The 25983-nt window shown below is 37.5% G+C and overlaps 1 protein-coding gene across 2 annotated transcripts in view; it reads left to right on the top strand.

The window, feature by feature from the left end:
* The window catches only part of LOC121529326 (protein kinase C beta type-like), a 172738-nt gene that overhangs the window by 79373 nt on the left and 67382 nt on the right, over nucleotides 1-25983 (top strand). For both annotated transcript variants that reach the window (XM_041817134.1, XM_041817133.1), the window contains exons 6-9: nucleotides 8247-8403; nucleotides 11310-11444; nucleotides 15133-15229; nucleotides 23765-23908. In XM_041817134.1, the coding sequence (XP_041673068.1) occupies nucleotides 8247-8403; nucleotides 11310-11444; nucleotides 15133-15229; nucleotides 23765-23908 (533 nt within the window). The remainder of the gene's footprint in view (nucleotides 1-8246; nucleotides 8404-11309; nucleotides 11445-15132; nucleotides 15230-23764; nucleotides 23909-25983) is intronic.

The raw sequence follows: 25983 nt of genomic DNA, 5'->3' as shown, positions 1-25983 counted from the left end.
ACAGTGGAGCAGGGGAAACGTGTTCTGTTCTCTGCTTTGGCAGTCACATGGGTTTGACAGATGCCGAGAGAACGTTACCTGCCTGGCTGCACTGTGCCTGTAACTGTGAAGTTTGTTGGAGGAGGGATAATGGTTTGGGACTGTTTTCAGGGTTTAGCTAGACCCCTTATCTGTAGTGAAGGCCAATCTTAATGCTTCAGCATACCAAGACATTTTGGACGATGCTATGCTTCCAACTTTGTGGCAACAGTTTGGCCCACACAGAGCCCTGACCTCAACCCTATGAAGCACCTTTGGATGAACTGGAATGGAGATTGCAAGCAGGCCTCATCCAACATCAATGCAATGAATGAATGGAAACAAATGTTGTGAAAAGCCTTCCAAGAAGAGTAGAGGCTGTTATAGCTGCAAAAAGGGGGACCAAATCCATATTAAAGTACAAGTTTTTTAATGCAATGTCATTCCAGTCCCTGCTGGTGTGATGTCAGGTGGCCGAATACTTTTGTCCATATAGTGTACATCCCATGCATTGGATATGTGAAAGAGACAGACACCAGAACAGAGCTAGTTTAAACAGGTTCAAGCATGGCACAGATGTGTCATTTGGACTATGAGTGTGTTTTAGGGGGATGATGTGTCTCCTTTAAATTCTACTGTGCAAGATAGAAAGTATTGTTGTCTTTTGTATTGCACAAGCAGAGATAAATTCTCCAGCAAGATTTCACTGTAGGCAAATTTGTAAAAATCCTTAAAAAGTGACACTAAATCTTCTAGCCTTGCCAAATTTTGAAATCTTATTAATTTACCCTTTTGGTTATTACCAGGCTTTATCCCTCTTTTTCATTCTCCCTCTCCTACTCTGTCCTCCTGGTTCCCACGCTTGTGGACTGATAATTAGCCGGGATTTACTTTGGGAAATGATAAGAGAGCGGACTTATCACACAGAAACTGCCACGACAGCAAGAAAAGGCCCAAACTCTGAAGTGCTCGACAGCAGAATAAAATGAAGCTGTACTTTAAAACATCTGAATAAAACTTCAGTCTCAATTTATATTAATGCCATTATCCTGCAAGGAAGGATTTTCTTACACTACTTGTGAATTGCAAATTTACAACACTACTTGTGCTTTATATTCCTTGTTCCCTCCTCTCCTTTCCCCTGTAGCAATAATGCACATAGCAGTAGTGGGTGCGTAGCTTATTTCAGCCTACAGGGGTCAGTGTGGAGCCACCAGCAGCTTCTCTCCTCATTGCAGTGAGATGCAGAGAAAAAAAAAACACCACAGAGATTGAACTGTAGAGCCACATGGAATTATTCAGCAGCTTAACATAACAGGCTGCTGGAAATGGCTGCTAAACCGAGGAATGTATCCCCGCTGTGGACTGCTGGTGAATTTAATTAAAGCAACTGGCATGTGAAAAGTGACATATTATTGATTACTATTAAGTCAGCTCCTTCCCACTTTACCGAGGATCAGAGCTCAGTAGCAGAGCGAGGGCCTGTGGAGACAATCAGGATCTAGCTCGAGGACGGTCCAGAAGGGATTGGGATGTCAGGTTTAAGTCTTGGACGGTGCACCGGTCCTTATAGAGACAGTCCAATGGCTTTTTACTTCCCAGTACTGATACCAGTTTGTAGACATAAGTCAATACCAGTATCTCACTGACACCAGTGGGGTGTTGATACTGGTGGAGAATCTTTTGCTTGCTAAACTCTTTGCTACCACCATGTTTCTGTCACAAGATGATATACCTCAAACTAGGGCTGGGCAATTAATCGCAAAATAATTGCAGTAAGACATTTTTGTTAGATTGATTTGAATTTTGGGGGGATTTTTGCTTAGAAATATTTTCATATTTTTGCGGAAGTTTGAGAAATTAATTTTGACATTTTTAGGAATTTGATTTGAATTTTGGGGGTAAATTTAATTTAAAAAGTTTAAAGTATGTTCTTGAAAATTTGATACATTTATTTGTAAGTTTTTGGGGAATTTGATTTGAATTCCTTGGAAATTTGTTTAGAAAATTGTAGGTATTTTAATGGAATTTTTTTAAAGATTTATTTGTAAATTAGGAGAAATTTCATTCAAATTTCTGAGGGAATCAGCTTTGAAACTTTTAAATTATTTCATGAAAATTTGAGAAATTTATTTGTAAATTTTAAGAAGTTGATTTGATTTTTGGGGGGGGTTGCTCTGATTTTTTTTTTTTTTTTAGTATTTTTATGAAAATTTGAGGAGTGTTTTTGTAGATTTTTGGGAATTAAATTTGACTTTTTTGGGCAAAGAGTCAGGTTTTTAATTTTTAGTTATTGTCTTAGTATATTTGAACATTTATTTGTAGATTTTGGGAGATTGGATATGAATTTCTCGGGGGAATAGCTTTGTGTGTTATAATATAGAATGGTTTATAAGATGAGGAACCTTGAGAACAATCACATGTTAAATTGCAATGGCAATGTTGGGTGAGAAATACCACAATTAGATTATTTTCCCAAAACGTTCAGCTCTACCACAAACCAGTTTGATTGTTGGGACTGTTTTGTTATTAGAGTGGTGACCTTAGGACCTAACTGGTCCATATGTGACACTGTATTTTAGGAAGTATTGAGTGTTGATATCAGAATACCTTTTTGTAATCAAGTATTTACACAGACACTGTATTAAAGATTAATAAATGTTACAACTCCAAGTCCAAAAAAGTTGGAACACTGTGTGAAATGTATATAAAAACAATGCAATGTTTTGCAAATCTCATAAACCTTTATTTTATTCACATTAGAACACGAACAATATATCAGATATTGAAATTGTGACATTTGACCATTTCATGACAAAAAAAAGCTCATTTTGAATTTGATGACAGCAGCACATCTCAGAAATGTTGGGACGGGGAAGCAAAAAGTTGGACAAGTCAGTTATAATGATTGAACAGCTGGAGGAGCATTTTGCAACTAATTAGACTAGGTATAAAAGGAGCATTTTAGAGAGGCACAGACTCTCAGAAATAAAGATGGGCAGATATCTACCAATCTATGAAAAACTGTGTTGAAAGACTGTGGAACAATTTCAGAAAAAAGTTCCTCAATGCAAAATGGAAAACTGTTCTGTGGTCAGATGACTCGAAATCTGAAATTCTTTTAAATCTTTTATCTGATGGTATGGGGTTGTTAGTGCTTATAGTGGGGGCAGCTTACACATCTGGAAAGGCAGTATTGATGGTGAAAGCTAAATTTTATGTAAAAAATTATCTTATTTGATGCATGTTTTTTATCAACATATATGTAACCAAAATAAAAACATTTGTTCATTTATTCATTCATTCAAAATTGTTAAGGGTTTAAATCTTCCACCATCTAAAGTACATATCATACAAAGTTCAGAGAATCTGGAGAAATCTCTGCGCCTAAGGGACAAAGCCAAAGGTCAGTACTGGATGCTCATGATCCTCAGGCATGGCTCTGGTTCTCACTGCATGGGCTCAGGAACACTTCCAGAGATCATTATCTGTCAGAAAAAGACAGAGACAGAAAAAACTGGCAGGCCAAATCCTCATATTTCCATTTTTCACGATTGTAAGCCTTCTTTCATAAGTCAGTGTTATTAGTCACCCTTTACATCTGTCATAGGTTACAAATTTTAAACCTATAAAAGGTATCATTTAGATGCTAACCATGATCATTCAGTGTTTAAATTAATTGAAAAATTCATGTTTTTTTTTTTTTTTAATTCCCTGAAAAGTGGGGATTTTGTAGATAGGAGGTTTTGGCCCAACAGCAGCGAAATGCAAGTTAAAGCTGTATCATGCAAAGAAGAAGCTATTTGTGAACATGATCCAGAAATGCAACTGTTTCTATGAACTAAAGCACATTAAAATGGACTGAGGCTAAATGGAAAACTGTTCTGTGGTCAGATGACTCAAAATTTGAAATTCTTTTTCAAAAGCCTGCATCTCTGATGGTGTGGCGTTGCATTAGTGCCTATGGTGTGGGCAGCTTACACATCTGGAAAGGCAGTATTGATGGTGAAAGGTAAATAGAGGTTTTAGAGCAACTTTTGCCTTTTAGGGAAAACCTTACAAATTTCAGCAAGACAATGCTAAACCACATACCACATCCATCACAAGAGCATGGCTCTGTAGTAGAAGAGTCTGGGTGCTGAACTGGCCTGTCTGCAGGCCAGAACTTTCACCAATAGAAAACATTTGGTGCACCATAAAATGAAAAAAAAGGCAAAAAAAATGCTACTGAAATCCTAAATCAGACAAGAATGGCACAACATTCCTCCCCAAACCTCCAGCAACTGCTTTCCTCACTTCCCAGATGTTTACAGACTGTTGTTAAAAGAAGATACACGATGGTAAACGTGGCCCTGTCCCTATTTTTTCTGTCATGTATTACTGGCTTTAAATTCAAAATGAGCGCTTATTTTTTAGTTTCAGCAACAGTTGTTTATGTTCCATTGTGAATAGAATGTGGGTTTATGAGATTTAAACATCATTGCATTCAGTTTTATTTACAGTTTGAACCGTGCCCCAACTTTTTTGGAATTTTGAGTGTGTGTGAAAACATTATTGATTGGCATAAAATCATGGTCAGATGATGTTATGGTCCATTGGAGTGAGTGGAGTTTATTACTCCCGTAATTTGACTTCAAAACACCTCTTGAGAAGCCATGGGTTGACCTCAATGAGGCTACGTCCATGTTGTATACAGTGTATGGAGGGTCCCTGTACACTCTCACAGCTGACTTATGGCAAATTGAGTGACTAACAGATCATTTCAGTTCATTTGAATGAATCCTCAGGTATTTTACTGTGGCGCCTCCTCACACATGCATAGAAATCTAATATATATTTAAGCTTCACATGACTGCCAAGTCTGCTTCAACAACCCACTGATGATATTCTACTGAAGCTCTAATTTTGCCGTACAAACACGTGTGAGTTAAACACAACATGAGGATCCCACTAAAACTCTGATGAGGTCGTCTCACATGGGAGAAAGTGCTCTGCCAACGCCCACGCTGCTCTGCACATACAGTATTCTGCTGTTACTGCACTCTTATTTCCACCGCCCACCCTGGAGACTCAAATACATGCCTTATCTCTCTCTCTCTCGCTCTCTCTCATAGACTCACACATGCCCTTTGCAATTAGCAAACACTACATGCCAGGAAGATACTCACACATGCATACAATCACATGCAGAAAACACCTGAGCATGCACGAGCAGGCCAATTCGCTCACTCACACACTCACAAAAACACCCGCCCTGGTGTATTTACTGTAAGTGTCCTCTGAGACTATTTGGCATGCTACCCTCTTTATAGCTCCTCTCAAACAGCATTTGATGGTCACTTTAACAGGCATCATCTAATATTTATTGACCTGCTCCGCTGAGGGTTTAATGCTGGTCTGTGCTGTGGTTAACCTCCCGGAGCTTAGCGTAGCACGGCGCTTGAGCAGCATGAAAACCTCATTTCTACGACTTCTTAAAGGTGTTGTCATGCTGCGAGCTCACTGAGAAGCTCTCCTTTCAGTCATGGTTTGAAAGGATGCAGAAGCTTCCCTGCAGCTCTGAGAGCTTTGCATCTCAATTGTTAATTGTACAAACATTTGGGCTTTTATTGTAGAAAAATAAGTGCTTCAGTTCTTATCATGCTAGGCAGAAAAAGGCTGAAAAAGTCCCACTTTGGGTGAACTTGGCTGGCTTTCATTGTACGGACTAGTTGCAGTATAATATGACATTTAATGTAAATGTGACATTTGTAATTTTCATAATTTGTCCTCTAATCACTGCACATGTCTCACTACTATGGCTGGTCACAGCATGATACCTGCTCATGATTCCTTAAATCAAAGCCTTTTTGTATTTCTGTGAAATTATACTACTCTAGCCTTACAAAAGAAAACACCTTGTTCTATCAGATACAAGAAAAAACATGTTAAACATGTAAGAGCCGTAAAGTGCATGCTAACTTGTCATGATCCACCACAAAACCTTGATTTTGCTTATTTTAGCTGATCTGTCATGCAATTTGGGGAAGATTCACCCAAATTTCACGCTACTAAATCAGCCTTTTTTTTTGTTTATATGGTGTCAAATAGCAAAATGTAGGGTTTATTTTTTGCTCTTCATGATGACTTGAATCAACCAACCTGACAGTGGCAGAAACCTACAAAAAGGACCAGATGTATTGGTAGATAGCTATCCAATGGGCAGGGACAATGTGATTACATTGCCTATGTCTGGAAGGTCCAGTCACTGGTTAATCGGTATTCATGGCTACCATTACACCATGAAGACAAAAGAACACTCCAAGCAACTCAGAGAGTTCAGATAAATCCTTCATCAAGAAATGGAAGAAAAATGCCACATGTGTAAATCTGCCTAGATCAGGCTGTCCTATCAAACTGAGTGGCCGTGCAAGGAGACTAGTAAGAGAGGCCACCAAGACACCTGTGACTACTCTGAAGGAGTTACAGGCTTCAGCAGTTAAGATGTGAGAGACTCTGCAGACAACAACTGTTGCCCAGGTTCTTCAAGATTTAAAGCTTTATGGGGGAGTGGTACAGAGAAAGCAACTGTTGAAGAAAACTCAGATTAAATCCAGACTAGAGTTTGCGAGAAGGCATGTGGGAGACTCCACGGTCAAGTGGAAGAAAGTTCTCTGGTCTAATGAGACCAAGAAGGTGCTTTTTGGCCATTGGACAAGATGTTCTAAACACTGCACATCTTCACAAATGCACCGTCCCCATTGTAAAGCACGGTGGTTGCAGCATCATGCTGTGGGGATGCTTTTTGGCAGCTGGCCCTGGAAGGCTTGTATGGGTAGAGGGTAAAATGAATATAGGTAAAACTTTATAAGACTTAAACAGCTCAGTGGACCAGTCAAACGGCATTTGCCCCCTGCTATCAAACAATGACCTTTTTAACTTATCCTTTATTTCCTTTTTAATCTATAACAAGTTCCTTTTTTCCGGGAATAAGTTCATGTTATAATTTTCTATCTACCCATAAAACAGCTCTGTATCCAGTTTTATATACGAGTGGAATTTTAAAATGTGATTAACCACAGAAATTCTCTGATTAGTCATGATAAAAGCAAAAAAAAATATTCACAGCCCTAGTTATAAGCCTCTATATAATGATATGGTTATGCTAAAATCAATAATACTTCCTCACAACCTTCATAATGTTCCATTTATCAACATTTATATTTTCTTTGTTCTGTGCAAATCAAATCAAATCATGACATGAAAACCTATTTTAAAAAATCCAATCAGCAGGTAACTTCATGTCTCTAAATCACTGTTTTTAATAGAAGTTTTAACCCAAACCAGCGAAGCTAAAATGTGGATTTCTGCCTTTTTTCTTAACGGAAAGTCAACCACAAGTGCAGCCACATTGTTAACTTACTGACCCAGTAAGCCAAGACACCGTGAGACTTATTTTCAGACGGATCTTTGTACGGTGGACAGGGTCAGATCAAATTTTTAGTGTTCCTAAAAGCTAATAAATAAAGAATGGCGTCTCTCTAGCGGGCAGGAGCCTGAGCTGCTGTGTGGAGTCGAGAGGCACAGACTTGAACTTCTATGACTCAAAAAAAGCAGTTTGTCTTTTTTGTAGAGAATCTGAAACTAAAAATTCTTTTTGTATTTTAGCAGAATTAAGGAAAAACTGAACCCTCTTTTTTCTTGTGATTTCGTGCAAATTTGAATCAAAGGACGAGCGATTAGGAAAGGTTCTTGTGTCTTATTTGTGTTCACCATTGCTTCCCCAGTGAGCGGTCTGTAGGACACAGCAGCACCAGCTCTGCCTCTGGTAATTGGATGTGACCTCACAACTTGACCAGCAACAATAATTGCCTCCACACACAGGGGATTTTACACCACTAGAATGCAATTACAGCCCAATAAGAGACAGCCACAATAGAAGGATTAGTGTCAAAACTGGCAACCTTCATGGGTCTACATGGTCTTTATAGACAGATCTGGCAATCTCAAGGTGCTAACCCCCAATAAACCTCATGGGGGTTGTTTTTTTAATATGTTTTGTCCTTTCTTTTTAATTTTACTATTGATACAGCCCACTTTGGGTCATAGTTTTGGGGAAAAGAGTCCTTTCTCCCCACCTGCAATGCTGTGATGGTTCAGTTCTAATGCTAACAAGCTTGAGAATTTTGTATTTTTTATCACTGCTGAAATCAAACTGAATATCTCTTTTCCCTCTCTTTGTTCCCCAGTCAAAGAGGGCAAAAATCTGGTTCCTATGGACCCGAATGGTCTGTCAGACCCCTATGTGAAGCTCAAACTGATCCCAGACCCTCGCGGGGAGAGCAAACAGAAGACCAAGACCATCAAGTGCTGCCTAAACCCCGTCTGGAACGAGACCTTTAAATTGTAAGGCCTTAGTAAACTGTGTCTTAGTTCATTTATCTCTCTGTTTTCCCCCCTTCTCTCCATCTTTTCCAGATCTCTCTTTCATCTCTTCCTTCACTCGGTGCAACGTTTTCATCACATTATGCTCGGCTTTCCAAGCATGTGTAACCGCTGGCGCGGAGAAAAAAAGAACACACATCTGGCTCCTTCTACTCATGAAAACTTGCTTTTGGGGTCGTTTCCTGCAGTTGGCTCTAATTACAATCTTAATAAGCCACATCACAGTTTGCATGGAGGGAGATGTAGATTTGCATTTTGAGGCATCTGGGTGCAGATGTTCAGTTTGAAAGGCACTTTCTCTACCTATCCAACAAATCGAAGCATGAGGTGATTGAGGAAGTTGAACAAACAGTATTTAATATTTTTTTGAACATGCAGTACATTAAGGCTGTATCTTTTGTTTATTAAGATGAACATAATTACCAGAGGAATTATACCACTCACCCTTAAGGCAGTCCCTCACTAAAGTCCTACCTGCATGGGATTATCATTACCTATGGACCAATGATAATTATTATTGGAGAGGCTGTCTGTGTTTTTAATCCTTGGTGAATCAGCATCACAGACATTTTGGGTGGCTTGTTTTTGATGCTCTGTGAGGCTTTTTCTGCTTGTTTTATTTGATTTAAAAATGGAGTCTGCCTTGTGCCATCATAGGCTGTTTATACTGTGTTTCCTAAAATTTATTTCAATGTCTGAACAAAAATAACTTTAACTTGCTTACTTACTTTCTTTCAGCTCTAAGTACTCACACCCACATGCTGGGCTCTCCTCTCACAGCACTTTCCCCTCTTGCCTACTTCAACTTCTATTTACAGTGGCCATAAAAAGTCTACACACCCCTGTTAAAATGACACATTTTTGTAATGTGAAGATGCGATTAAGACATCATTACAGAACTTTTGCCACCTTTAATTTAACGTATAACCTATTACATTCAATCAAAAACAGCCACATTTTTAATAGGAATTCTAAAAAAAAAAAAAAAAAAGAAAAAAAAAGAATTAATATGAACTGTCCTAGACTGATGAGTTTTATTTGATACATTATGCAGCTGTTTTGGTGTGGAGTCCATCAGCATAACCTATCTTAACATGGAAAAACAGCCCAGCCTCCTTATACAAGCACTCAAAATCTGACAGATTACGAGGGCAATTTTTAGCAGGATTAAGGTCTGGGCTCTGGTAAGACCATCCTAAAACTTTTATCTTCTTCTTGCAAAGCCTCCCTTTTGCAGATTTGGATGTATGCTTTGAGCTGCAACACATTTCAAACAAGTTGGGGCAGGAGCATACCGACTGCTGTTACTTTTCCTTTTATTCTAACAACACTGTTAGATATGGGGACTGACGACACTAAATATTACCGTTTAAAAGTGGAATTCTGGGGCGCAGGTGGCCGAGTGGTTAAGATGTGCCCCACTCTCGTCCCTGTTTCCGATTCCACTATCATCCTCTATCAAATAAAGGCACAAAAATGCCAAAAATAAAACTTTAAAAAAGTGGAATTCTTTCCCAATCTTGCTTGATGTACATCTAAAGTCGCTCAACAGTGCAGAATTTCTATTATTGTATTTTTTTGCTTCATAATGCTCCATGCATGTTCAATGGAGACATGTCTGAGATGTAAGCATTCCAGTACCCACGCTCTTTAACTGTGAAGCCATGCTGTTGTGACTCATCCTAGTGGCTTTGAGTTCTCTTGCTAAAACAAGCAGGGAAATCCCTGAAAAAGATGTTGTCTGGATAGAAACATACACTATATGGACAGAAGTATTTGGCCACACCTGTTGATAATTTAATGCAGGTGTTTTAATCAGACCTGTTGCCACAGGTGTATCAAAATAAAACACCTAGCCATGCAGTCTCCATTTGCAAATATTTGTGATACAAAATGGGTCGTTCTGAAGAGCTTGGTGACTCCAGGCAGGGTACTGTGATTAATGCCACCTTTGTAATAAGATGGTTCATGATATTCCACAGTCAACTTTGATTGGTATTAGAAAGTGGAAGCATTTAGGAACAACAGCAACTCAGTCATGCACAGTTACAGAGCGAGGTCAATGACTGCAACTGAATGGTGCATAAAAGATGCCAACGCTCTGCTGATTCCATAACTGAAGAGAGTGGAACTTCAACTGGTATTAATGTAAGCACAAAAACTGTCTGTTGGAGCTTCATGGAATGGGTTTCCATGGCTGAGCAGCTGCATACAAGCCTCACATCATCAAGTCTAATGCCAAGCGTCAGATGGGGTAGTCCAAAGCACACTGACACTTGATGGCAAATAGGTTCTGTGGAATGATAAATCCTGCTTCTCTGTTTTGCAGTCAGATTGGGCAACAGTTTGGGGAAGGCCCTTTTCTATTCCAACATGACATTGCCTCAGTGCACAAAGTCTATAAAAACATGGTTTGATGAGTTTGGTGTGGAAGAACTTGACTGGCCCACACAGATCCCTTATCTCAACCCCATGGAGAACCTTTGGGATGAGCTAGAACGGAGATTAGGCTTTGTCATCCAACATCAGTGCCTGACCTCATAAATGCTCTACAGAATGAAAGGGCAGAAATTCCCACAAGAACACCCCAAAATGTTTTGGAAAGTCCTCCAAGAAGTGGGGTCAACTCCATATATGAATTCAGAAACAGTTGCATGCTCCAGCAGTATTAGTTGAAAAAGAAACATTGCATGTTTTTTAGAAGCTGTGATTGCTGTAAACTCAACGATGTAGTAGGGCAACATTTTCAAAAAGTACCACAAATGTGGCAGAATTGCTTCAGAGATCTCACATTTTTATTTTTGGAGATGTCATACAGGTTTATAAGGCATCATTAAACTTGTTTGCTGTCTTTGTTTCTCTTCCAGCCACCTGAAGGAGTACGATAAGGACCGCCGCCTGTCCGTGGAGATTTGGGACTGGGACCTGACCAGCCGTAATGACTTCATGGGATCGCTGTCCTTTGGCATCTCAGAGCTCCAGAAACAAGGAGTGGATGGATGGTGAGATGAGAGGCTGTATGGATGTGTGAATGAAGGAGGGTTTGAAGGATCTGAGGCAGACAAAGAGCACAGGTAGAGGAGGAGGAGGGAGAGTGAAGGTGACCTTGTTAGTAGCAGCACTGTTGGAGAAATACTTTAGTCAGAGCTCCTCTTTTTTATTCTGGTGATACTTAGTGCCAAAGCATCTCTACCTTGTCTCTTTATCTCTTGTTTTTTATCTCCAGCTCCCTCCCTCCTACTCTGTCTCTCTACCGAGCTCAGCCTCTATATCTCTCCATCTTTCTCCTATTTAACTGACGGTGCTGTGTCAGGGTTTTTAATGAGATGCCAGCATTTGAGGTAGAATGGTGGAGGCAGAGAGGTGCCATTAAAAACCTGATAACCATTTAAAGCAGACAGAATCTGTGAAGGTGTGCGCTCTTCATCACTCCTGAAATGTGCAGCTTAAAGTTTCACATCTGCTGACACCAGCATGATGACAGAGTGATGGAAATAAGGATTAAACCAGCTGGGTTTACAAGTCAAAATTCAAAGGGCTTCTTGCTAATACCTTAGATAATCTAAGCAAGCTAGTGTAGTAAACCAAACCATTTTGAGGTTACAGCTCCAGTTTGCATTTAACCACTTCCTAACATAACCACCAACTATGGCATGAATTCCTAGTTAACAATATTATCCAGCTAGCTTAGTGGAACCACTCACAAGCTTTACCTGCTTCATGATTTGGTAGAATAGGCATAGATTACTACTTCAAGATAATGTTTGTGAGCAAGCTAATTTTTTTCTAAGGAGATATTTGTACTAGTTTGATTACTAATGTTAGCTTCTGTCATTTACAGTCTTACTGTCTTTCAGAGCAGTGGTTCCCAACCTGGGGACGCCTTGTCAAAAATTTTGCCCACAGATAAATATATCTGTGATTCGGGATTTGTTTGATCAGTGTTTATAACTGTTAAATTTCATGTCTGTCACTCTGTTCACTGTGCTGCTGCCTTTCTTGGCCAGGACACTCTTGTAAATGAGATTATTGATCTCAGTGAGGTTTTCCTGGTTAAATAACATAAAATTTAAAAAGAAAATATATATATATCGAGAGAGAGGGATAGAGAATTTTTTTTAACAAAAATAAATCATGCTAAAAAATATAATGTATGTAGGTGTATTAGGGCCACCCTGGAAGAAAAAATAAGAGGCTCTTTTCATTTTTGAGCAAAGACAGTAAACATTTTAATTAACCCTTGTATTGTGTTAGAAAGCTGCCCACATCTTTAGTGTTAGCGGGTCAAATCTGACCCGTGATTTAACTCAGCTTGAAAATACTTGAAAAACAATAGTTATCATCCAGTATTGTTTTTCACCTCATAACTAACTTATTATGTATTCATATCCATGTAAAAACTGTTTTAAATGTTTTTTTTTTGGCTAAATAGACCTTTTCTCTTACAATATACCACTCATTTTCAATTTAAAAACTGTTTAATTCACTTATTTTATTTCCTACAGTGAAGATAATGCGTAAGTATATTATCCAAGTCTAAAAGACCAATATTAGAGCATATCTACCCAAAAATTGCTTGTGTTTTTTTTTTTTTTTTTTTTTTTTTTACTTAACATTATTAACAATAGTGACATCCGTGGTGTTGTGGTGAAAAACTGACCCATATAGATTTATTGTTAGGAAAAAGGCAAAAAGCTGTTTCCTTTTTATAAAACTAGCTTTATTAAACTCAGAATAGCAAGTGCTAATTGAAAATCATACCATAAATTGAACATAAAACAACAATATGGTGTCAGGGCAGGTGTGTGTGAAGGTGTGTGTGTGTGTTGCAGGTGTGTGTGTGTCAATATAAAGGTGTGTGTGTCTATATGAAGGTGTGTGTCTATATGAATGTGTGTGTCTATATGAATGTGCGTGTTTATATGAATGTGTGTGTTTATATGAAGGTGTGTGTCTATTTGAAGGTGTGTGTCTTTATGAATGTGTGTGTGTCTATTTGAATGTGTGTGTCTATATGAAGGTGTGTGTCTATATGAATGTGTGTGTCTTTATGAATGTGTGTGTGTCTATTTGAATGTGTGTGTCTATATGAAGGTGTGTGTCTATATGAATTTGTGTGTCTATATGAATGTGTGTGTTTATATGAAGGTGTGTGCCTATTTGAATGTGTGTGTCTATATGAAGGTGTGTGTCTATATGAATATGTGTGTCTATATGAAGGTGTGTGTGTCTGTATGAAGCTGTGTGTGTCTGTATGGGGGTGTGTGTGTGGGTGTGTGTGTGTGTGTTGAGGCAAATTGAGCCATATTTGATCCACAGAGCAACCCACAGCTTCTAAGTGATGCATGCAACAGCCAGTATTCTCTGCTGGGTCATTTTTGCCCCGTAACACCACAAATGTCACTTCTTCTTTTTTTTTTTTTTTTTTTTTTTGAGACCTTCAGAATTTACTAAAGTGATAAAAAATATCTTTTGCTGTGTTAAAATAGCTGTGTCTGAGGATAAGATGAAGCCTCGTTCCAGTACAAAAAAGCAAATGATACTTTTTACATACCTAAACTTGAAAACGGGTCAAATTGACCCGAACACAATATAAGGGTTAAAAAGAGAATATAAAGTTATAAACAAATTCAGAATTTCAGAGTTTAAAAAGTCAAACATTTACAAGAAAGAAACAGGAAAATTCCAAGTCTATAAAGTCTTGAACTTTGACATTAGAAACTCAAGTTTTTAAAATCTTAAAATTAATATGTGGTAAGGCAAAACTTTACAAGAAACCAATCAATAAACTTTGGTAAGAATTTCAACTTCTCAACCTTTTAATCTCAAAAGTTCAAAGTTTTGATTCATGTACATTTACGACTGTTAAAGTAAAAGAAATATATATTGTTATTTCTAGAGTGGTCCCAATACGCTGTTGTAACAATGGATAGTTTATACATAGATCTTTCTCAAGGACAAGTGTATGTAGGCCTGTTATGTTGGGATTTTTTCAACAAAAGCTATTAAAATTGATGTGTACTTTTTCCAAGTGGGTCCTGGGGTGGCTTAGCTTTTCTTAGATATGACTTTTTAAAGAAAAAAGGTTGGGAACTATTGGAAACAGGGGTTTGTATATCAAAATATAGCTAAAAATAAGGTCAATATTCCAGCCCTGAGGCTTGTATTAGCCAGCAAAGCTGTTTTGAATTTTTCTCCTACTGAAATTATTATGTACATGCACGTTATGGTTATAGGTGTATCACTGAAACTGTTTGAGAAAAGTGTTGTTTAACAGTGCTGAACACATTATCTTTACATCTGAAATCATAAAATGAAAAGGTCTTGTCACAACCACCTGAATTCACATTTTTGAGATCTGCGTCACTAAGCAAAGACATTTACTGTGAATACAGTGGTGAGCCTTTGAGATATAGCTTGTGGCATCACTTGTAATGAGGCTGATATGAGCAATTATATTTTATTGATTTTGTTTAATGATTAAAAAGCATGCTAAGGTTTTAGTCCGTCTCTTTCAGGCTTTGCTACATCACCATGAAGAAGAGAGAATTACTAAATAATCATCCAATTATTCTTTAAGACTGTAAAATTGTGTCTCAACTGTTTGCAGCTTTAGCTAATTGCACTGTTTTTAAGGCTTAAATTGTATATTAGAATTGATTTGACTGTAAATACTCTCTCTCTCTGCAGGTTTAAGCTGCTCTCCCAGGAAGAAGGCGAGTACTTCAACGTTCCCGTGGCTCCGGAGGGGGAGGAGGGCAACGAGGAGCTACGGCAGAAGTTTGAGGTGTGTGTGCTATCGTACCTTTTTTTTGTCTTTTTGTACTTTTGAATCACAGGCGAGTGTGTCCCTGGGTGTGTGTGAGTCGCTGGCATGGTGAATACTTGTGAATGTGTGTGTGTATACTGTGTCTGCATCTGTGTGTGTCTGAGTGAGAGCCTCTCTGGGAGAGCTGTTAGCAGTTGGCAGGCACACTTAGAGTACCATCCGGTCTGGCACACTGCAGGTCCAGACGTGTGTGTGTGTGTGTATTCATGTGTGTGTGTTTGCGGCTGACCAGTAGGACCACTGATTAACACATTTGGCAGTGTGGAGGATAACCCCACTTCTGTTTTTTGCTTCTCTTTTCCGCTTCTCCTTCTGTCCCGCTGACACCTGGCCAAAAATCATGAATCGTTCTGAAGTAGTTTTGGGTCCATTTTTTCCCCCACCTGTGCCTTTTGTCCAGGTCCAGGCTGATAGTTAGCTTAGCAGAAAGAGACTGTTTCCACCATCATGGGATAGTTTTATCAAGAAAGTTGCAAGAATAGGACTTTAACAGTTAAAATTTCTAAACAGTGAAGGGAGGTCAAACTTTCTAACTGATTTAGAGTGGAAAAAAATTCCACACAAGTTTAAAACAAACCCTTTTTTATTTTTATCTTTTTGTTCCATTTAGATATTTCAGACCAGGGGTGTCAAACTCAGTCACAGCAGGGGCCGAAATCTGAATTTAGGTCTAACCTGAGGGCCCAACAGGGTCAACATTTAACCATAAACTGTCAACCTTTTTTCCAGGTAATACATTAAGGGGGAGAAAAACTGATGATAAATGATTTTGGGATTAAAAAAAAAATCAAAATGATAACTTTGAAGGCTCAGAATCTGAGATAAAAAGTCAAAATATTAGTTAAAAAGGTCAGAACACAAACTCAAAAGTCAAAGTAATGTTTTCAAAAGGCAAATATATGAGATAGAAAGTAAAAATCATGAGTTTAATGATCAAAATATGAGATAAAATACAAAATCATGAATTTAAAAGGGCTAAATACGGGATTAAAAATCAAAGTTAGGGTTAAAAAGGTCACAATATGGGTTAAAAACAAAACTTTGAGTGTAAAAGGTCGAGATATAACTTAAAATTTAAGATTGTGAAAATAAAAGGTCAAAATATGGGATGAAATTCTAAATTGTGTGTTAAAATGTAAAAATATGGGATCAAAAGTTAAAGTTAGGGGTTTAAAAGGGCAAAATATGAGATTCAATATGAAATCATGATCTTGAAATTTAAAATTGGAATCTAAAAGTTCACAGTATGAGATAAAAAGTCAAAATGGTAAGTTTAAGTCAGAATCTTGCGATGCAAATTGAAAAAATTAAATAAAAACAAATACATTTCTCTCCCTCATTCCTTACTTTCTTTCTTATTTTTACTCTTTGCTTTTTTACATCTTTATGACTTAACAAAGGATATTTTAAATCATTAAGTCTAAATTTGCATTTAGACCAAAAATGGTTCAACCCTTTTTTTTCCATGAGAAAGACTAAAACTAGCCAAAAATAGGTCTTTGATGACTGAACTTAGAAAAACTAAGTCAAGTTTTTGTCAAGATGACTGAAACTGGACTAAAATGTAATTTTTGTTTTCAGTAGACATTCAAAATCCATGATATTTCTCCACTGTGGGTAAATCTGTCAAAATACAATGTGTCTAGAGACTAAAATGTGAGCACTTGTCATGGTTTGACTAAAACTACAAAGGGAAGAAATGACTAAAGCGTGACTAAAAGACATTAAATCTAAAGGCTAAGAGTGAAAATTAAAAAAGCTGGCAAAAGTAACACTGCTGTTAGCATGTTTAATTCTACTGTAAAGTTAGCCATTTCAAAATGGGGCCTCAAGGGAATTGCTTCCTTTTTGAGCAAGCTCCTAGTGGCCACTCAAGGAACTGCAGTTATGGCAAAACTAATATCTAGTGCCATTTGCATCAATGCATTAATAGCGATGAAATTAAATTGAATTATTGGTGCACTGATTGATTTTAACCACATGAATTGCATGCTTTTTTGTCCCTTTCTGCATACTATGGTTAAACTTCTTAGAACATCGTTGTCGTATACAACAAGAAGAGACGCACACTATTAAAAGTGAAATAACTTTTGAACCACAAATCCTAGCCACTTGTTTTTTTCCTCTTTGAAGCTTGACATTGTGCCTTTCCAGTGATGCTATCCACACATTCAAATCACTTGAGAAAGCTTTTCTAGCAAGCCTGGAACTCAGATCATTTTCAAGGGTATTTAAAGATTAAATCAACTCCAGTAAATCCAGTGTTTAACATTTTTTTTGTCCATTTTTAAATCCCTCTTCAATCGTTCCTGCCATTAGCATTGAATGCTAACTACCATGTCGTGTCTCACAATGCTTTGTGAAGGGCTGACAACCAATGGCAGGCTGTTCTGTTGTCGTGTCATGCTTTTTAAACTGCACAGCTCATGAATAGCCTGTGATGTGGCCCTCTGGTACACTGGAGACAGGAACTGCTTTTGTTGTAACTATGGCTGTATCTTGAAGATTTTTTTTTTTCAAATAATGGTTATTTTTTAACTTTTTGGTCTGCAAGAGATGGGAGAACAAGTCTCTGCAAAATAATTTAAAAAAAAAAGCATGTTTGTATCAGTACCAAAGTTGGGCAGTTTAATATGGGGCCTAATGGGCATTGACCCACTTTAGGAACCAACCTCAAGTGGCCACTGCAGGAACTGCAGTTTTTAGCACTTCTCAGTTTCACTCCTGCAGATTGCCACTTTTTTGACCACATCAGGAGCTTGTAATCAGGGTGTACTTTAAAAGCTTTGTGCTGGAATAACCTTGTTTTCATTGTTAACACTGAGTTAATTTAAAAGCCTGAATGTGGCTATAAGGCGAGTTATTGTGCTTCTCCCGCCTCCATTCTCCCCTCGCCGTCTCCATTTGCTTCTTTTTCTCTCCTTCACTTATCTGTTTTGTCCTCCGTCACCTTCACTGCCCCCCTGTGTGTTTCTCTCTTTATCTGTTTTCCTCTCCCTCCTCCTCTTCCTCAAGGTCACGGTCCTCAGACGTTCACTGAGACTCAATCTCAGGGGGGATGCTATTGAGCACACACTCACATACATAGACAAAAGCATGTAGGCAACTTCCAGACTGAGGCTCTCAGAGAGACAGAAGACGGAGAAAGAGAGACAGACAGAGTGATTTCTCTTCGGTAACATGACCTGCATGCCTCCATTCAACTCATTTAGAGTCACACAAACACTCCCACACATTCAGAGGAATGAATAATGCACATGCAATCACACTTCGACTTATTCAGAGTTATTGGGGAGATATTAGCTACGGAAAGTCGACATGTCCGCTGATTTCATCCTCACTCTCAACACAGCTCAGAGAATGTGTCAATGAAAGGCAGAGATTAATGATGGAGAATTTTTGAATACTGTAGTTTTTATAAATATCAATCAGCATCTAAAGCAGTCCACATGAGTTCTCTTGTTTTTTTATTTTAGGGAGGTGGATCTGATTTCCTTTTCTTTTATCTACATTTTTATTAATTATTTATTGATATATACTTATTGATTTATTTATTAAATGTTTTAATTCCTTTTTTATGGATAAGTTAATATTTTGTGGTTCAAAAAGGGAGGAATAGAGCATTTTAGATCGTCTAAGCGTCTTAAAGTCTACATATAGAAGAGACAAAATGCCAGGCTTCCTTTACAAATATTCTCACATGATGTTTATGAAATCTTAATCACCAACACCTGCCCAGGTGTCTCACTTTGATGCTTAGGGCAAATATTAAACATTTTAAGCCATTTATAATATATTTAATATGAACTTTAGTGAGACCTATGTCCAATCAACATGATCAATAATCTTAAAACCTGTTCTGATAAATGATTTAAAAATGCCTGCCAGTGGATTATCAATTGCCAGAAATATTTAATGCATTAAAGGTGTGATATCAAAATAAAATGTGACATTTTATGGCAATTTTTCTTTTCATTTTTGGGTTTGGGTAGAAAGATAAATAAACATCTTAGTTCCAAAAAATTTGAATTTTCTGGCCATTATTTGAGGTTTCAGGCTTTAAATGGTTAAACTTTGTTTTCAGGTACATGAATCTTTGGCCTTCTGTACCTCTAACTTCATTGGCTTTATGAAATCCTGTTAACAAGTGAAACAAAATACTTTTTCCCTCTGAAAGCAGGAATTAAAGCCAGTTACACAGTTAAACCAGATTAGAAAAAATACTTTGACAGAGCTCAATATGTCTGCTAGTACAGGAGAACAAAGAGTTAAAATGATATATGAAACTGCTTTTTTGACATAGTATTTACTTCTCTCATAATTTCTCTTATTATTTAGTCTACAAGTCATTCAGACAACCTTGTCTCTGTAAATGTCATTCTTTGCTTTAATTCACAGATCGATCTCCTACTCAGACAAATTTTGTGTGTTTAATATCATGTAATTGGGCTTAATTGTATTAATTATGTCATGAAATCTTTCAGTCTAAACAACATGTTTCAGTTGTAAGTCGAGGAATTTAACAAGACAGAGAAACATGTTCAATATTCAGGTCAGTTTTTGCCACTTGCTCGTGTTACAATCTTTGCTAAATCTTAGCCCTGCTGACTCGGTTATGAAATAAAGATTCTTACTATGAGATTAAAAAGTGATAATGAGGTCAAAAGTCAAAAATATGAGATAAAGGGGTAAAATAAAATATGATAGTCATAATTTCTATCTCATAATTTTGACTTTCTGTTTTATAATTTCCATGGCCTTTGTCATAAATATGACTAACGTTCTCATTATTTCAATGTCCAAGTTTTTGTTTGATGTCAATAGGCCAAGTAAAACAGGAAATAAGATCAATTTAATTTGATATAAAAATTAATGTTACACATAGGGGGTAGCGGACCATGAGGTACAGGACTGGTGCTGGTATTAATTTCAGCATATTGTAATTTCTTTTTAAAAATGACAATGTATTGTTTTAAATAACAGATTTTAAAAATCCATTTTTGTGGGGTGTTGGGGTTTTTGAGGCCCTATATGTAATTCAAAATTAACTCAATTAAACAAATCAAATTAAATTAAAATATATAGATTTCATTTTATAAAGTTGCGGTAAAAATACGATTATACCAAACATGAGCATGGTATACATTTTCTGAGGAGTTTATTTTGTCAAAAGAAAATTTTGGAAATGCCAAAATAGTCAGTGGACCTCTAAGGTTAAAAAATGACTTTTGTATGATTTTAAGTGGCAGAAATGGGCTGCCACAATGTCAGTGGGAGACTTGCAAGTATGGAGATGCTAAGCAAGAGTATGCAGGCTGAGCCACAGAGCCTCAGTAAACTGATTTCTAATGTTAAAGTTTGTGCATCAACTGATCTGTGCTACATTTTTACAGAGCCAGGACTCCCAGTTGATGCACTCCAACCTTTGATGTAAAGATTGGTTATCAATTCCGATCAGTTTATCTTTACTCCACCAGTAGTAATTGATGAAGATATGTTATTTTGGCCTGTACTGTCCATGGAGACGTGATTATTTTTGGTGCACAGCAGTGAAAAGCACCTCGTCTGTGTTCAGGTTAGGCCTGCTCTTTTCAAGAACCATCCGATTTTGGATCTGTTGTTTGGCCTTTTTCTGCTGCTTACTCTGTGCCCAAAGATTCAGACACAGAGAGCAGCGTTAATCCATGAAGGCGCAGAGTGTTGACTCCAGCATGCTCGGCTGCTCCCAAATACCTCCACTGCTCCTCTGTGTGTGTTAGAACAGATGGAGATGGATAGAGCCTTTTATCCATTGATGAGCAGAGAACTGTATAGATTGCACCACTCACACTCAAACAAACGCTTGTGCATGGAGCAGCAGCAGAAGAGCACTTGAAAGCTTTACTCTGACAATTTTCAGGACCGAGGAGAAATTACTGCACAGGACAGAAGAAGAAGAAGTGCAGAGTGCCTCGATGTGGATCAGCAATTTGAAGATAAGATAGGATAAGATGTTCTCTTCTTGTACCTCTGGCTCTGAGAGCCAAGGCGTTTTGTTCATGATTTAAGACCTTCTTTAAATAAAGGATGGCTTAACAAAGTGGAGATAGGATTATAATTAGATTAGATTTTTAGATTCTAATAGTTTTAAATGACAAGGTCAATGCAGAGAGGATTCACCTGAGAGAAAAGTTGGGAGTGAATAATAGAGACGGGAAAGTGGTGACAGATATGAATAAATGGTGAGGAAGAGACAAAGGGCACATTTATAAAGATGAAGTAGAGATGAATTTTCGAGAAAAGAGAGAAGTAAAACTTTCAGACGTGAGTGGTTGAAGGACAGAAACAAGAGGAAGCGGTGACAGACGTGATTGAATAGAGTGGCAGACTCGCAGGGAGGCCATTTTTTGTTATGGAAAGTGTGAAGTGGAGTTTAAAGTGCCTGCAGAGAATAAATGAAATAAAGTGAAGCAAAAGGCTGGAAACTTTTTCCTTTTAACATATTAATCACTCAGATTCCTGTCTCTTGAATAAAATGTTTCTCAGTGACGTTAAAACGCATCAAATTCAGACGGCCTTTGTATATTTTTATTCGGCTAACAGTCGTTTAATGTGACATGATTTTCTACACAATTGTGGCTTGTTTATTTCTAGTGTTTGATTCATTTAAATTTCACTGACTTGAGGGTAGGATATGCAGAATTTTCACACTGAAATGTCTCAATAAATAAACATACATATATTTTAGTTGAGTACTTTCATTACCTCTGATATTATCAACAGTTTCCAAAGCCAGAGGCACATGACCTATCTTATTGGTGTTTTGTGCTGTGTGCTTGTAACAGACCATGATTCTTCTCTACCATCAGGTGTGCGTTCTGTTGCTTAAGCCTCCACCCATAACGCATTACTCCATCCTTGCCTCCAACTTCCATAATGATATGGCCCAACTAGACATTTCCAAGTCAAGTAGTTACATGGAATGAAAATTGTAATCCAGTATTAACATAGGACCAATACCAACAAATCTGATATATACTGCACCAAATTACAAGACAGATTTCGGTGCTTCATTTCGGTACTTCACCACCCAACGCCATACCTGTGACTCCAAAGGAAAGGCAAAATACATTGTGTGAAGAAGTTACACCTGTTTCCTTCACTCATTTGCTCTTCTTACAATACCGAGCCAGCTGCCACCAATTTGCACACTTTTTTTCTCTTAAAAGTAGCAATTCAGGCACCCTTTAGGCATTGACACCTTTAAAAAGAATCAATTTAGCACCAGTATTGGAAAAACCCGAACAATACCCAACTCTAGGTAGATGCTGCTGAGCTCAACCCAAATCCGCTGCCTACTTGTTGTTTCCTACTGAGGAATCATTTTAATAAAAACTTCACAAGGATTATCTATAGCACTGATTCCCAACCTGGGGTCCGGGACCCTCAAGGGGGCACCAAACATCTCAGGGGTGGCTATGAGGCTTTGAATGCTCGGAGGCTGCCAAAATCAGATTAAAGCCACAATAAAACTGTTATTTAGTTGTTTTTAAAAAGGTCTTTTGGTAATAAAAGCATGCACTGGTCTTTTTTGGTGGTGTCAATGAAACAACTGAAATCTATTTTGATTTTTGACAGCAATGTGTCACTTTTTGTTTTTGTGTAGGTCTGGGGGGGGGCTCAGCTTTTCTTAGGTACATGTAGAGCAAGGAAAAGGAAATTGGTTGGGAAACACAGATTAATAGAGATGCCAAAACTGATTTGCAAGTATTTATACATTCATTTTAGCCTATACTAATATTGATATTTAAATATATTTTTCAGACCAAACTTTGTATCTTGAAGCACAGTTTGAATTTTATTGAATGAGGATGAACAACGAAAAGACTTCAGCTGACATACAGAGCTGTCTCCTGGTCCAGCCTAAAACTCCGCATTCATATTCATACATACAGCCAGTAAAGGCCAATATTTACAGCTAATATATTGGTCGTAAATATTTTACATATTTACAAATAATATATTATAATAATTGTATATATTTACATATTTTAATGTCTGCCAATAGCAATATCATGCTGATGATATTATGCATCCCTAAATATTTGCCTAACAATAAACCATGGAATAATTTGACATATTGAGGAAGAAAAGCTGTTAAAAGTGGCCATACCTCTCTGTTATGCACCATTATTGTTCCCAAAATGCTTTGCAGGTAGCTCAGGATGTAACCCAAAAAGGCCACTTTGAACAGCTTTTTTATTTCAAATTCATCCATCATACAAAAATGGTGGCTTCTTGTTTTGTATACTCCGTATAGAGTCCAGTTTTCATTCCTAAATTCATTGCAGGAAGTCAGCCAGGGAAGTTGTTTTTTATACATATATATATATATATATATATATAGCCCCTCTTATTGTGGATTTTATATTCTGTGTTGTTGCGAAATTTCCTGGACATTTTTTGTCACATTATTAATATCATTCACATTTTTCTGTCATTTTTCTTAAACAGAGGGCAAAGATCGGTCCAGGCAAGAACACAGAAGGAAAGTCAGCCAACGCTGCATCCCGCTTCGACTCCAATGGAAACCAAGATCGCATGAAGCTGTCGGACTTTAACTTCTTGATGGTGCTGGGCAAGGGGAGCTTCGGCAAGGTGAGGCCATGTTGACTTTTGCATGTGTTCAGTTTCATTCACAAAACCTTTATTTACAGAAGCCATGCTTCCCTTTTCTACAGCTATGCTAAAGTACATACAAATGAGTTTGAGAAAACTGAGATAGAGCTTAGACAAATAGAGCAGTATCATCTGCATATTGCAGTTAGTTTCTGATTTTTTATTTTTTTTTTTGTAAAAAAAATGAAGGGACCCAGAGCTGACCCTTGAGGTTCACCTCTGTTTAAGTGGTAAAAATACCCTTTTTAGCAGCTTTGACACACAGAAATCTTTGGGAATGTAATGAAAACATTTACAAGCAGTTGAGTTGAGCACATGATTGCAGAGTCTCTGAATAAGCAGAGCATGAAAGACTCAGTCAAAGCAATTGACAGGTTAATGCAAGCAGGAGAAGACTGGTTTTACAGCGTAACTAGAGCAACAATTTTTAACAATTAATATGACAACTTATATGACTACATATTTTGTTCTAAAATCAGACTATTTAGAGCTGAATATATAAATATTTAAAATGAAAAAAATTGTAATACTATCAGTCATTTCAGGAATTTTTCAAGAAGGGAAAGAATATTATCTTCGTGTACAATTATAAGGATTACCTGAGTGGTACAAGGCACAGGTGCACATTTTAGCATACAGCATGCTGTATCTGAAAAAGAGCAGTTATTGCTGTTACCATCTGGAGCATTAAAATTTATATCCACCTGCTGGCAGATGCATCATGAACCATTCTTGGGTGAAACCAGAATATTTTTTCTGTCAATTAATTTCTTCAGTAGTCAAAGCATGAAGATGTAACATTGCAATGCAAAAAACAGCAAGTATAACATGAACTTTTCAACTTTTATAACAACATGCATCACAACAGAAATCAGGTACATCAAGCATGAGCACAAATACATATAAAAAGACATAGATCCAAAATACACCTACAGGGACATAAAAATTAATTTAAAAGAAATAAAAAACTGTGGGAGGCTGGACACTAGGATTTGGAGGGACCTCAGACCAAATGCCTAGTGCTTGGATGCAAAATTTTGTTCAAAGTAAGTGAGGGAAGGCTTCCAAACTTTTAGAAATACCTGTGTTGAGCCCTTAGGGAGTATCTAAGTTTCTCAAGTTAGAGATGTGATATCACACTCTACACCCATTTCCTGTGCGATGGTGATCTGGTAGATTTCCAGTTAATCAAGACTAAACGATGCACTAATAATGACAGAAAAGCTAAGGCATTGCACTGTGCACCTGTAAGTGCAAGCCCTCCAGGAACTACTTCAAATAATGCAATGACTGGGTCTGGATGTATCTCCTTATTACAAACAGTAGAGAACGTTTCAGACATGGCCAACCAAAATGAAACCAGCTTTGGACAGCTCCAAAAAGAGTGGTTAAGCGGGCTTCATCCTGATGGCATCAGGAGCAGGTCTTATCTAATCCTGGGAACATCTTTGCTAGTCTGCTCCTCCAAAAATGAAGTCTATGTATTACCTTGAATTGTAATAAACTGTGTCTAATGCATATTGATGAAGAGTGAATTTTTGAAATGGCAGACTGCCATGTTTCATCCAAAATTTCAGTCCCAAAATCCTCTGCCCTCTGTTCCTAAGGGTTAGTCAAAGAAGGAGCAGTCATTTATTGAATAAAACTGTATACTTTAGATATCAGAGTGTGACATAATTAACAATATGTCCAAGACGAACCAGGACCACCATTCAACGAGACTAGCATGTCAGGATCTTTTTTATATCGGGGTCCAGTTTGACACACTGACCCGACGTCAACAACGTAAATCCTCATGTCTACTAACAGGAGAGCATTTGCTCCTTATCTCTGCATCATCATTTATAAGAAGCTCTTTTTCTACCTTCAGAGAACTAATGTGTAGATTTTATTTTATTCTATTTCCCTTATCACATTATCACATGCATACCTTAGGTTCTATCTGAAGGAGAGCCCGTCCATATTGTCCTCTTGATACATCCACACTTGAAATCCATAATCCAGCAGCCCATAATTGTTTCTTATTTTTCTTTTTTTTTAACAAGCAAAAGACC

Source organism: Cheilinus undulatus, linkage group 21 (genome assembly GCF_018320785.1).
Source record: "Cheilinus undulatus linkage group 21, ASM1832078v1, whole genome shotgun sequence".
In the NCBI taxonomy this organism is placed as follows: Eukaryota; Metazoa; Chordata; class Actinopteri; order Labriformes; family Labridae; genus Cheilinus; species Cheilinus undulatus.
Note: the sequence above shows the minus strand (reverse complement) of the source record. Positions and strands in the feature narration are given on the sequence as shown.